This window comes from Chlorocebus sabaeus, chromosome 1 (assembly GCF_047675955.1).
Source record: "Chlorocebus sabaeus isolate Y175 chromosome 1, mChlSab1.0.hap1, whole genome shotgun sequence".
Classification (NCBI taxonomy): Eukaryota; Metazoa; Chordata; class Mammalia; order Primates; family Cercopithecidae; genus Chlorocebus; species Chlorocebus sabaeus.
In genome coordinates, this window is record NC_132904.1 from 80,060,140 (window position 1) to 80,075,113 (window position 14,974).

Sequence of the window (14,974 nt, forward strand, 5' to 3'; positions counted from 1 at the left end):
TTTGCTATCCCCAGGCTTTAGCGAAGTTTACCCAAGTTTTCTAACTTTGTCCTAAGAGTGCTCAGGGGCATTAGGGACAAGGCCTGGACTTGATGCTTTGGCTGTAACATTAGAGAGGGAAGGGGATCTGTCTAATGATAGCCATGGTGCCTTCTGAGATGTCCCTAAGGGAAAGGTGACAGAGAACAGAAATTGGGGTTATTATTCATAGAACACATCCTCCCTTGACAACTTTAAAGACGATGGGTCTCACTGTGGCTCCCTGTACAGATGTTTCCTAGCTTTGTGCCTTGGTGAGGCTTTTAAATTCTGTCACTGGGTGTATGGCCTCAGAGTATCTACAGAGATCACAGGTTCATAACTAGCCCCTCTTAGGTTCAGAGATGTGTCGGCCACTTCTAGCTTTTGAGACTTCTAGCATGATCATGGCTTAAAAACTGTTTTTCAGACATGAAACAGGACACAGAGAAAAGTTGAATGCTCTTTTGGCTTCTTTCCTTATGAACACATCCATTATTGAAGGGAATCTGGCTTTATGTACAGTGTCACCATTAATATTAAACCAGGTGAGACTGTGCAAATGTTGAAAATTGCATAATTGTCAAAATTTGAGGTCCACATTGGTCTTGCAGCCTCAGTCAATGTCTTCTTATACCATGTCTGAGAGTCTCTGTTCACTATCCAGCACCAAGGACAGCTTTAGGACACCTGGCAGATTCTTGATGGCCAGGACGGCATGAACAACTAGTCTGGCTTCCCGAATGGCTGATTCAATTATATGATAGTTTATCATGAAACAAAGCATAATCCAAAGCAATTGCTTTGATGCAAAATTTCACCCCTCTCGTGAGCAGAATTTGTTTTGGTTCTCTAGCTGTCAAACCTGGCTAAATGTCAATATGACAAGGCTAAATGTCAATATAACAAGGCATGTATTTAACCTGAAGTGAACAATTTAGAACATTATCTGGCAGATCCAGATTCCCAAACCTGACATTTTCGATACAGTCAAATCTTTGGAGCAACAATGTGTATAAGACAATGATACCTCCTCCCCAGTTTATGCCTTTCTTTGCATAATGTTTCAGAGAAGAAAAAAATTATTTTTCTGTATTCTTAACATCTTCTGGAATCCCACAGTTTGACACTGGGAAATTGATTTTTCCCTTCACATAGCTGTGAGCATCTTTAAAAATCTATCTTTCAATACATTGCACTTTTGGAAAAATCCTGATCAAAAGCAGGCAAGATGGTAACCAAATATTTAAGAATATGCAAAAACAGCACTTTCACTTCCTCTCAGCAGTGCCAGTACTCTCAGGGCATACCCATCCACATTGTATTTTAGCTCTGGAATCAGAGACAAAATTGATAAAAATAGACATAAATAATTCTATTCCTTATGAAATAAGACAAATTATGCTTTGGGAGAAAATCATTTGCTATAAAGTATAAAATGTTTTAATGTTTATATCTTATAATAAAACCATGACATGTTTATAAACACTCTATCAGGCATTTTTACAATGGGACCACCCACCACTGACAACCAGAAACGCAATAAATATGCACAGACACACTGAGTATGAAATATACATCTTGATTTTATAATCGTGTGTGCTTTATTTTTTACACAAATGGAATGGAAGTGTTGAATATTTACACTTAACAGGAGTGTAAGCTGTGCAGTGTCTCTGTAAACTCCAGCCCAGGCAAGGAGTATTCCCACCTCCCTCCCATCCCGCACTACAGCTCGATGGAGAAACATCCTGTCAGAGAGAAGCACAAAACTGTCATATTGAAAGGATCTAACGGGTACAGCCTGGTGCACTCAGAAGTTAAGAAACACTTAGGAAACACAAACTCAAAAAGGAGAGAAGAAAAGTCTGCCATCCCATTGGGAGTCAACCTTGCCACTCGGTTGTCTGTCCTCATGAGTTGCTAGGGAGATACTGTACTCTTTAGATGATCTTTGTCTAAATTGTCCGCCTGCCTTAGCTTTGTCCTCAGCTGTTACAAGAAACTGCACAGCTGTACAAGAAATGATTTCCAAAGCACAGGTTTCAGTGAGGAAGGATATTTACAGACTTGAGTGTGTGTGTGGGTTTCCAACCACAGTCATTCATACTCAATGTAACATGTGTGTACATGGTATACATACCATATATACCATACATACACAGAAGTAAAATGTGTATCACAGAATTCTGTAGGGAGTCCCCTGGCAAGTCAGCTGTCACAGGAGGTACTCCATATGCTTCAAGGGAATTGATCTTTTTCCCCCTAGGAGTGACAAATTAATGTGATCAACTTAGGAATTAGCCTGAGTCCTTGACTTAAATATATTTGTAGGAATTTAGGCAGGACCAAGACAGGAAAGAAGAGATTTCATTTCACCAGCAAGTCCATTCAGTCTCACCAGAGCAATCACCAGCTGAAAAGCCGAAGGGGCTTCACATGAAAATGGGAAAAAGAAAGCTTATGAATGGGAAAAAAATGTCTCTCTCCAAACCAAGGTGATGGCATGGCTTCAATGAGGAGGAAGAGGTTTGCTGTCAGAATAATTGGGGCCAGAGTCTGCCTTTATTGAAAGGAAGTGTCCTCAGAGCCATGCGGTAGTGCTGGGAGTGGGCTCGCTTAGGAGCAGCGTTCAGGCAGAGGCACTCAGGCGCCGGCAGGGCCCACAGCACATGCATCATCGCTGCCAGGGCAACGGTGCAGGCTGGATCCGGGAGGCGGGCTGGAGCAGGCTCCAGGTCAGGGCCTCACGCTCAGCTTTGCTTTCTGGGCTGAGTAGGTGAAACGGCGACCTAAAGTATTTGTGTCATTAGTCCAGTGCACGGACTTGCTGTCTGAATCAGCCATGAGCCCTTTAGAGGACAGAAAAATCAATACAGGGATGTGCGGGAGAAGATGATCAGAGATGCGAGGAGAGGAGAAAGGACAGAAGAGGAATAAGAAGGGCAAAGAAACAGAGACTGAAGGAGAGGTGGACAAAAAGAGAAAAGGAATAGAGAAGGATTATAGGAGAAAGTCAACAACTCAGAGATGGTGGGAAGGAAGAATAGGAAAAGGAGAGGAACAAAAAAAAAACAAAAGAGAGAGAGAGATGGAATTAGTCAGAAATAGAAGAAGGAGGAGAGCAAGGAAAAGAATGAGAAAAAAAACAGAGTCTCGAGCCAGAGGTTGGAGAGTTCTTTCCTGGCTCGGAGTCCTGAAGGGCTGGCAGTAGGATCTAAGACAGCGCACAGAGGCACCCGAGTGCGGCTTTGTAAAGACAGGCTCTTTAAGCAGACAGAGCCAACCCAAGAATTTGGGGCTGGGAGAAAAGGCCTGCAAATAAACGGCCAAGAAATCCCGCAAAAGGCCTGCAAATAAATGGCCAACAATTCTGTGGGAGGAGAGCAAAAAACGAATGCCTCTGCACTTAGCTGACAAATGGAATTTTGATTTTGGTAAAGCTGAGAGCCCCGTGGTGCTACACATTGTACCAGAGCATGAAAAATAGCACCAGTTACACGATCTGGCACTTTTCTGAAAGGGCCCAGCATGTGTGAAGGTGACATTGCACCCCCAGCAAGCCTTCAGGTTGGAGAGAGCTCTGGACAAAGTTTGCAGTGTTAGCACCAGTCTGGCCCCAGGCTCCGAGTGCATTTGCACCAGATGTAATCTGGGTAACTTTCATGCCATTTCCATACAAGTCATCAGATTTGCTGCAAAATACACCAGTTCATTGGAGCCATAGAGACATCAACATTGGGAAGTGCAAGACAACACAACAAATGGAGGTGTAAATTCTATAGGAAAAGACCCTCTCACCAATTTGCTTGGTGATTCTTCAAGCAAATATATATGTATCTATATAATTATATAAATCTACATAAAAAATCAGTGCAAATGCCAATTCTAATCTGAAAGCATCTACACTAGGAAAATAAATAGTTATATTACTACAAAACCAAGGGTTGGTGGTTCAATTTGATTGTACTCAGCCACAGCAATACTAGTAAATGGAAAGCACATCACATGACCCGCAAAAACATCTACTCATTAATGACAGTCTTTTAAATAAATGGTTGCATGCTCAGTTGAGAAACCAAAGAAGTTATCATGGTGGCCTAAAAATAGAGCTGGGATCAGGAATGGCATTCTGGTGGCAGAAAACTTCTGGGAGCAATATTGATGAAAGTAGGCCTTGACCTGAAACTGGCGAATTGCAGACATGGACATATCTTTAACATTTTGAGCAATCTAAGGAAGTCTCTGGAAATTTAACTTTCATGAGAGGGTAAATGCATTGCTAGCCCTTCCATTGGCAAAGGAAGCCTCAAGACTATGGGAAGATGCATAATTTTGCATTTCTGTGTTTGTTTTGCTGACTGCAGCCAGGCAGACAATGATGTTTAGTGTAAGATGAACAATGCCTGTTTTTGGAAAGAGACTCTCATTCTAGCTCTGATGTTCTTACTGTGAAGAAGCCCCATCACACTGATGGCTCTATCTCTTGCTCTCCTACCCAGCCTACATGCTGGTTTGCTGCACAGTGTGGCAGAATCCCTGCCAGGTCTGGATGTACCCCAGAAATAAGGCGATGGGGCTTAGTCTGGGCATGCACAGAACCCAGAGTAGAGTGGTTATTATCACTGAAAAGTCTCTCTCTAAACATCATGGGCAAAAGCAATGCTGATGTCGCCATCCACTCTAAAGTGGGAAACTAACTCTTCTAGTTCAGTTTATAGGCTTTGGGAGGTTTCTTTTTTTAAATCATCATTATTATAATTGTTAAAAAATAAACTTGGTCCAGGTGCAGCTCCAAGAAAGGCAGTTCAATTGGTTGAGCTCAAAGTCATTAATTGTCTTTCCTTGTGACTCTATCTCTTTGCCCTGTACATAGAAACAAAAAAGTCTGCACCCCTCACCCCCAACCAGACACTTCTCTTCTCTCTCTTCCTCAAAGAAATAGTGCATCTAGGAACAGATCTCCCGTTGGCTCTAATACCATCTCTGGATGTTACAAAACTCTCAGTTACTCTGTAAAACAAAAAAGTACTAATCCTAATTACTCATTGTTGGACAAAATGCTAAATGGTCCTTTAAGAATTGTATGTCAGTAACTAGGAACAAAGTTATTCAACTATTTGCATGGCAGGCTCAGGTTATTTAACTAGAGAAAAGCAAAAACTTCCCTTTAGATCATTTGCATAAGTTTGTCTCTGAAAAGCCATCAGCATAAAAAAATGCATTAACCAAATGTTTTCCAAAAATATCCATGAGGGCAACTCATTAAGGGATGTGCTCCATGAGAGTGTATCACTAATGTGGAAGGGAGGTGAGTGAGGAAGAAGTCTTTGTCAGACTTGAAAGGAACTCAGATGCTCTTAATGGATCATTGGCAACAAAAGGGAGAGTGCAACTTTCAGTTCTTGAATTTGATCATCTGCTGATGTTGCATACATTTAGTCTTTCAATATTAGTCTTTACAAAATATTTCACAAAACTTTTTTAACCTATAGAAATTTGTTTCTATACATTTAATATATTTTTATTGTATAAATTATTCTCATCTTTAGTGCCTTCTTTCAGTTTATAAATGGCAAAATAGGCAATCAACAATCATAAAGCTAATTCCAGGTGGAATCCCCTCCTGTCAGTGAGGTTAGTCCTCCATACACTTGCAAATTTTATGAAATGCTTGTCTTTGCAGATGCCAGTCAAAAAACTACACACTTATCCTTCCCTGATAGTATGTCGTCTCCAAAGGGACTCCTTTCTTTTTTCCTTCTTTCTTTCATTTGCTTGTTAAGAAATCAAAAGATGTGCATAGTTATAAAATTCGAAGTGTACCAATTACAGATGTGGGTAATGGGAAGGTTGGTGAGGTTCGAGTGCTGGCAATTTTTCTTTAAAGCAAAAGACACAGAGAGCTCTGCAGCTAAATCAGCTCTGGACATCAACTGGGGTGAGGAGGCTCTCATCTCTTGGGCAGAAAGCCCGTCAGAGGTTCATCCCTACACCTGGAACTTTGAGCAAACCAAAGCCTTCCTTCATACTGCAATGTCTTTTCTGTCCCACCCTTTGGCCCCTCTGTTTCCTTCATGGCTTCATACAGTTTGTGTTGTACATTCATAAGAATTCACATTGACTGCAAAAACATAAATGCAACAAAAACATAAAAGCCTCCAAGTAGTATGTTATATATATTTTGTTCTTCTAAATGCTCTTCTGTCGTTGTCAGAGGCGCAGTAGCTAATTTATAACTTTTCCTTTGAGGGAATCCAGATGAAAGGCCCAGATTGCTCTTCAATAACAAGCTTGCATTGGTTATATATATCTTCTAAAGTATCTCCTTGGACAATAGCTATAACAAAAGCAAACATCCAGAATTAGAAATCATTTCCCGGATGGTGAAGAACAATCATCACTCACACATTGGAGGCTCAGATCAGTAGCAGACAACTCATCAGGAAGCTTCATATCATTTTTCATTAGTAAGAAAAAGCAGAGAATTCACATTAGCAAAGTTACATTCATGATTTTTAAAAATGCTTTCAATGGATATCCTGGATCAGTAACAAATGCATCACAGTCTTTGCACTTTCTACATGTCTGTCTGTAGTCCTGGACAATGAATCACTCATCTATTTAACCAATATTTTATGGGTGCCTACTCTGAGCCAGGCACTGAGCTAGGCACTGATCCATTTTCAGACTGAGAGCTCCCTATTTAGAAAAGAAAACTGGCCTTACAGTGTCTATATTTACTTACTTTGGCAGCAGCAGAAATTCAGATATTGTAGACACCGAGGAAATAATAAAGATTTTAGAAGGAAGTTTAGTTAACCTCCCAACCTTCAAAGCCCTTAATAGGAAAACCCAATCATTCCCGATATCTCTGGTAAATTGAGATTTTACCATACAGGGCTATTCATATCGAGAATACCGTCAGTCCACTATTTATAAGGAACATAAATAGGAAGAAATATAAACAAACTGATCAGTTGTATATTTCCTAAAACACTAAGTCACTTGGAGTAGATTTTAGTACATTTTGTTGTCTCATTTGAACAAAACTATCTTGTAGAAAGATTTCCAAAACACATCAATATTATTCATATGACACTATGTCTTAAAAATAAATTACTACTGAAAGATGATTTAGGCATTTAAAAACAATCCTCAGAATATATTAATTATTGTATTGTATACCAAATATAAACCACTGTCAAAATGTACACTGTTTTGATTGTTTTTCCTACCTGGATGTTCTTTTAGGATGAAACATAGCTCATATCTTGGTTATTGACAGAAAGATTACTTAATATTACCTGATTCAAGATATTTACAAACTGCTAAGACATTGACACTTTCTATATTCTGAATGAAGTAAAAAATAAAACATCTAACTTCACATATGGCAATCCAGGAAGAAAGTTCTTGGGTTTTATTTTTTTATTTATTTTTTATTTTTTGAGATAGAATTTCACTCTTGTCGTCCAGGCTGGAGTGCAGTAGCACAATCTCGGCTCACTGCAACCTCTGCCTCCCAGGTTCAAGCGATTCTCCTGCCTCAGCCTCCCTAGTAGCTGGGATTACAGGTACCCGCCACCACACCCAGCCAATTTTTGTATTATTAGTAGAAATGGGGTTTCACTATGTTGTCCAGGCTGGTCTCGAACTCCTGACCTCAGACGATCCACCTGCCTCTGCCTCCCAAAGTGCTGGGATTACAGGAGGGAGCCACTGTGCCCAGCTCGAAAGTTCTTGTTTTTAAAACACTGAGAACCAGGTGTAAGGCAAATTTCACAAAGTCTGATTACTCAGTGTTCTATGAAAGCATATAGGAGTAGAGAACTCAGAACTCAGGCCATCCAGGAGAATAAAAACCTCTATTCCCCTAACTTCATGTTTCCAAGGAAACATTTAAAAAGAAAATAAAAACCGCTTTTGGTTGAGACATGACACAGTGAACTGAAACATGAGGAAGAGTTTCAAGCATCTTGTTCATGTGCTGCTGATGGGTGATGGGGACACTGACGACAGCTCATGGAGCAGGAAACGGAGGCCTCCAGGCTTCTCAAGAGTAACTGCTTTGGACACTGACCATTTTGAGCCCTAAAATTTCGTTTTTCAAGTTTTCTGATGACATCGGGGACATAGTTTAATGAGGTAGCAATGCCTAAAATCCTTTTCATGGTAGGAGACAGCTCAGGGGCATCCGCTGTGCATGGTTTTGGGTAGGGCTGGTGGGAACATGGGAGCTGGCTGCAGCTGAACTCTCAGGAGAACCCAGGGCTTTGCGTCAAAATGGGTGAAGCAGAGGGAGACTCCTTGTGAATGAAACAGATATTAGGGATTCTCAACAGGAAGGTTTTAGGGCACAAGTACACCAGGCCCAGAGCCCTCTCTATGCCAAATGTCAGACAATTTATCCCCTTTCTCACACTACCAGGGTAAAAGTGAACTTACCTGTAAAATATTCTCCAAATTCTTGTTCTAGCTTAATTGCTCGATCATAGGTTTTCTTGGCTTGTTCCTCTGTTAGACGCTTATTCATCTCCCTGGGAAAATGAGGATTTGTATTAGAACATAAAGGGAATATTCCAAATCCTAAAAAATTAAAATATATGGCAAAAATAAATCCTACAGAAAGCATAGTGTAATCTTAGCAACAGCTTTTTGGTCTTCATTCAGGACTCCTCTGTGCTGGAATAATTTCAGCAACAAGGACTCCCGGCCAGAAAGCTCATTCTCTCAAAGGGCAGTCTCTTGCTCCCACATTGGATTAAAGCCAAATATGTCTCCTTATGATTTGCAGTCACTGGTCCCTGTTCTGCAGGGACCTAGTATCCACCATGGTAGGCCCTAGGATATTTCAGTAAAGTGTTTAAGTGTGTCTTGAGGCTTCTACTTCTTCAGAATAAACTGTCCTATTGCTTCATCTATCCCCTCATTTGATGTGATTTCTAAACCTGAACTTTCCTGGTCACCCTTTCTTGGAGTTTGTTCTAGTGTATGTCAGACTCTCTGAAACATGGGAGAGTAGAATGGTAGCTATCAGAGACTGGGAAGGGAAGGCAGGAGGGGAGATGAAGAGAAGCTAGTTAAGGGGTATAAAATGCAGTTAGAGGAGTATTTCAAAATAGCTAGAAGAGAAGAACTGTAATGTTCCCAAAACATTTCCAGTGATGGATATTCCAATTACCCTGATTTGATCATTACACATTGTATACAGGTATTAAAATATGACATATACTCCAAAAATATGTACAACTATTATATATAAATTTTTTTAAAAGTCTCAAGGATAAATCAAGGTGGGAGAGAAATGAAAAATTCTTGAATTCTCTCTAAAACCTAATCTATTGATTCTTAACTACTGGTAGCTTTATCTTTCCAGGTCTTCCAGGTATTTTTAAAAAAAGAGTTCAGTCAAATGCAATCTGCTTGGCTGATCAGGATGCATCACAGGTGCACGTAGAATTTCTGAAATCACTACTGTCTTGCATGCTGCTTAAGAAGCCAGAGATCTGGGTCTGGAACATCTGACCTTAGTCAATTCCTTTCCAGAGCAAGTAACGGAGGCAGGAAGGGACATGCTTAAGACTGTGTATTTAACAAATAGTAATCTGGGGTAAGAACTCAAGGTTTTGGTTTTTTAAACCAATTTTTAGTTAGACTTCCTACTATACAAAGACTTGATATCTTTCAAAAGAGGCTTATTTGGAAAAAACCAAAATATTGATGTTAGACATTAATGTCTAAAATATAAAGAAGTGGGAATTTCCTGAACTCTTGTTGCTAAACTCATCTTGTCCTGAGGGGGAGTATGTATAATTTTTCTTCCAAACAGTCTCAGCCCTACATGCTGTGAATGGATGTTACTTGTGGGTGGAGAAGATGCTGGGCTAAACCAAGGGCTGCCCTTCAGAGAAAGATATTTGCTCCAGATGTCAAGAAATCACGTGGGCCAGGTACAATGACTCACATCTATAATCCCAACACCTTGGGAGGCTGAGGCAGGTGGATCACTTGAGCTCAGGAGTTCAAGAACAGCTTGGACAACATGCTGAAACCCTGTCTCTGCAAAAAATACAAACATTAGCTGGGCATGGTGGCACATGCCTTTAGTCCCAGCTACTTGGGAGGCTGAGGAGGGAACATGGCTTGAACCCACGAGGTCATGACTGCAGTGAGCCATGATGGCACCACTATACTCCAGCCTGGGCAATACGGCGAGACCCTGTCTCAAAAAAAGAAATCATGTAGTTCTGGATCTTCTTCGACTTGACTGCCAAAAATTCCATCTTCTCTGAATTACCATTTTACTGATTATAGCAATAACTTAGTTTAGGTTTTTATCCTCTAACCTGTGAATTTATTTTGTCTCCTTGACTGATCAGTAATTCTTTGAGGGTGAAGACCATGGCTTGTTTGTCAGCATGTGGCATGGAGTCTGACTCAACACTTATTTGTTGAATGAATAAGTGAGTAAATGAATGAATGAATGAACAAATGGGGAGCTAGATAAATAAATATATTGTAAGATAGTTGAAGACTGAAGTAAACACAGAGCATCATGGGAGCAGGAAGGTAAAAGCAGACCGGAAGTGACAGGGTGAAGAGACATTACCACGTGGGAAGGGAACAGAAGTCAGATGGTGGCACAATATAAAAAGAACATCCTTTTCATACACATCCTTGATTTTATGCTCCTCTGAAAAGTCAGCTATGTATGTGCTAATAAGCTCTGTGATTTGACGTGGATGATGCACTTGAGAAATAATGTGTGTGATGATGTATCAATGCGTAAATGTGACAGCTGCCATGCTTTTGTTCCGGCTGACCTAGCATTCACTCCTCCCTGGGGAATGGGCAATTCATGGCAGCTTTGCTCCTGGAGTAAAAGCCTTGGAAAAGAGTGAACTGTAAAGTAAACATCCAACATTTAATAGTTAGATTGCATTGGTCTGAATGTCACCATCACTGCGCTTAAGACCCATGAATATGGCTGCAGCAAATTATGTCAGATTCACTGTCCTCATTGTGAAATCCAGCCTTTAGTATGTTTAACTTTCCTTGGTGATAAGTGGCTGTGACAGTGCCCTAAGGCATAACTAAAATAAGTCATCTCATAGTTGTGGAAGGCAGTAGACCTTCTCCTATGGAGTGCCAGATGGGACTGTCTCCAAATATCGCACTGGACCAAATGTGCCACTGCTGTCATTCCCTCAGGCCTCACTCCCCTGGGAAGCCATTTATCCCACTAAGTGTTTACAATATGAAGATTTATTTTTCTATTTCTGAAACAGGCCTTTAAGATGGCTGTTCCCAGGAGGTAAGGACTATTTTTCTTCTCTTATTGATATTAGCATTACTTATATTTATGAGGCTCTTTACAGATTATAAATCAATTTTACATTATGAAATTTGTACTTGCTTAATTCACTTTGTTCTATGCCCGACACAGTATCCTATATAACGAAAAATTTAATACGTGTTGTTGGGGATGATAATATTAAGAATCATTATTTTATCATTATTACATATTTTTCCATGTGCCAGCCATGGGAAAAACTCTTTATATTATAATTTAATACCTAAATTCATGGGGCTGAAGGTACTGTCAGTGACCTCTCGATCTTATTTTTTTTATCCTGGTAAGAATCCTTGTCCATTTTTTGTTTATGGGACTATATTCTGCTTTCAAGACACATCTCTGGCAATTTCCCCAGAGCTCAACTACATATTTAACTTAATTCTCTCAGGCTGCCATTCCAGCTGCTGCAGTTTGCTTTGCTTCTTTGTCTTCAGAGGAGACACAGAACAGTTAGTTAATATCCTCTGCAAGTGATTGCTTTCACCACTGGGATTAAACAATTTCCATTTCTTCAGTCTTTCCATAAACATTGTTTTCCAGTACTCTGTGGTTCACTCCTGAACTCTGTCAAACACTATGGTCTTGAGGCCTAGACGAAGGCAATATTTGATCAAGGCCCTTATGACAGACACATTGGCATTATCTCTTGCACTGTCATGGAAGTGGTGCTGTTTATATGTTCTATAATGATAAAATAGTTTTATTCCTTAATAATGAAGTAATTTTATATCTTTTATAATAATGGGTATTATGTTTATTACCTACCGTATGCCAAAGACTATATGAACAGCTTTACTAAACTCCTAACCTTGTTATTTAACCTTTATACTAGCTCTATGAGGTATTTATTAGTGTGCCTCGTTTAGAGGTGAGGAGCTAAATCTTAGAAAGGTCAAACAATTTGCCCAAGGTTACTTAACTGATCAGTGGCAAAGCAAAGAACCAAATCTTGCCTGATCAATTTTCAGGTCCCTGCTGGTAGCCCCTTCTTAGCTTCACCTTTGTGAATGGGAGTTGCCTATACTAACTTTACAGTCAGATCGTGAATGTCTGCCTACTTTGTTTAATGATTTTTGAAAGAAGTTATTTCACAAGTCCTTTGGAGAAAAAAACACAAAAAACAAGAAAAACAAGAAAAAACCCTGAGTGCACAGGTATGAAGCTACTGGCTTAAGTTACATATGTTTTACTGCCATGCCACTAAGAAAACTCTATTAAAAGAACAATGTTCTACGTGTGTAAAGTTTTAATTAAGGAACATTAGAATTCTATTATAGAACCAAGGAAAATGCCAATGAAAAAAGTCTCAAATGTTGTCTGCTCTCTCTATAAAAAATCTACATATTTAAAAAGATTTACTTATGGACCTGCCTCAGAAGCATGAGACAATTAAAAAATGATTGCTTTCTATCATTTGGAAAACAAAAGCAAACCAAAAAACCAAACCAAGCCAAGCTATCCTCAAAACAACAACAACAAAAAAACCCACAAAAACTAACAAACAAAACAACCTGTGAAGTAAAACAATAAAAATCAGGAAACAGTACTGAAAATGTTTTAAGGAATTACCATTATTGTTAAAATGAGGGGTGTGAAAAAAAGAAATCACTGACATTATGTTTCTAGTGGTTTAAAAAACTTTGATGTATCTTTAAAAAAAGAGAATGCTGAAAAATCAACAATGGCATTTCCCATTTGTAAGAATTCCCAGCAAAGTCCTGTTAGTAATTTGCAGTACAATATGGAACAGGGAGTTAGTTGGATGAAGGCCTCCAATGCCCTCTACTCACATAAGAGGTTCCAGAGACCTGGGTTTTATGAAGATGGCAATGGGATAGAGCTGGGCAACTTGTAACCGCTTGATAGCATTTCCTGATACATCAAGTATACAGTGTTTGCCCTGGTAGAAAGAGAAGAAAAATATGAAGTTAATATAGAAAACATGGCCATAATCCAACAAAAGGAAACTAATGCATGTAGGTTTTAGAGGAAGGTAGGGGATGCTGGATTTCTAAAGTGAGAAAAAGATCACTGCAAAGAGTAAATAAAAATTGATACACAGTAAATTGATATATAGTAAAAATCAATACATAGTAAATTGATATATAGTAAATAAAAATTGATCATTGAGTGTTTACAATAACTAATACTAAGTAGCCCCTTACAAAGTGTCTGCCACTGGACTAGACATTTTACATGTGTTCTCTCAGTTAAATACCTGATGTAACACACAAAGATGACATGCAGCCACATGTTATGTGACTGAGTCTATTCTTACGAAGTTTAAAAACCATCTCTGAAGACAATTGTCAAGAAGAAATCCCCAAATCTCTGAGGTAGGTATTATCAGCTGCATTTTATAGAAGACTCACACTAACTAACTTACTGAATAATCTAGTGCTAGGAGCATGCAAACCCAAGTCTTGAGCACTAACAGAATTGTTGGTTGGAAAAAATAGACACTTCATTGTCTCACCCTGCCCAACATTCAATGTGGAAGATTGAGAACAATGTGAATTTTTCCAAGCGCTTGTATGTATCCTATCTGCAATGTGCTCAATCTAGTGGAGGACAGACACAAAAATGGTTAGTTAACTTAAATATATGGTTGGCTGGGCGCAGTGGCTCATGCCTGTAATCCTAGCACTTTGGGAGGCCGACGCGGGTGGATCACCTGAGATCAGGAGTTCAAGACCAGCCTGACCAAAATGGTGAAACCCTGTCTCCACTAAAAATACAAAAAATTAGCCAGGCGTGGTGGTGGGCACCTGTAATCCCAGCTACTTAGGAGGCTGAGGCAGGAGAATCACTTGAACCCAGGAGGCGGAGGTTGCAGTGAGCCGAGACTGCACCATTATTGCATTCCAGCCTGGGCAATAAGAGTGAAACTCCATCTCAAAAAAACAAAACAAAACAAAAACAAAAACAAACATATATATATATTCATTCATTCATATATATATATATATATATATGAATGAATAAATTAAATGCTGGTTAAATGCCAAGAGAGAAAGGCTTGCATGAGGTATGTAAATTTCTTGTTGGTTAACAAATAAAAATGCTATTACATTATAGCACACCTCATTTAACTTGGCTTCCACCGCAATGAGTGCCCAGAGCAAGGAGCTGCTTTATAAAGCATTTCTGGAAATGCAGATACATTTGCCACATCATATTCTACCTCCTGGAGAGAAATGTCCTCATTACCCTGAGGCTAGAATAACTTTATGCAAGAAGAGAAAAAAAGGTACTTTATGCAGGTAGGAACAATCCTAAATCAATAATAAGGGCTAAAATCTCATCTATAATGTTCACATGAAAATGAATACAGTCCAGTGAATACTTGAACTCTTCTTATATGAGAAACCCACTAAGATGGTTCAAGCCATTATTACTTAGGTAATAGATTTCAAGTTTTCTATCTGTGAAGTGCAGCAGCCATGTAACATGTATAAATGCCGGATGACTATTCACCAGTCAGAATATTTCAAGTTAACGACATGAACAAAGAGGAAAATAGATGCAATTATCCAGGACAGTTTGACTAGAACCAGTATTTATATAGTTGATAGAACTGAACTTTTGAGAGGGAGG

At 39.4% G+C, this 14,974-nt stretch overlaps 1 protein-coding gene across 27 annotated transcripts in view; it reads right to left on the reverse strand.

Annotated features, from left to right (window-relative positions):
- Positions 1-1,586: 1,586 nt before the first annotated feature.
- Positions 1,587-14,974, reverse strand: part of DLG2 (discs large MAGUK scaffold protein 2) — a 2,222,296-nt gene continuing 2,208,908 nt past the window's right edge. For all 27 annotated transcript variants that reach the window (XM_008020354.3, XM_008020345.3, XM_008020348.3 and 24 more), the window contains 3 exons: positions 13,168-13,277; positions 8,467-8,558; positions 1,587-6,358 (listed from right to left, as the gene is read on the reverse strand). In XM_008020354.3, coding sequence (XP_008018545.1) covers positions 6,252-6,358; positions 8,467-8,558; positions 13,168-13,277 — 309 coding nt within the window. In that variant the 3' untranslated portion in view covers positions 1,587-6,251. The remainder of the gene's footprint in view (positions 6,359-8,466; positions 8,559-13,167; positions 13,278-14,974) is intronic.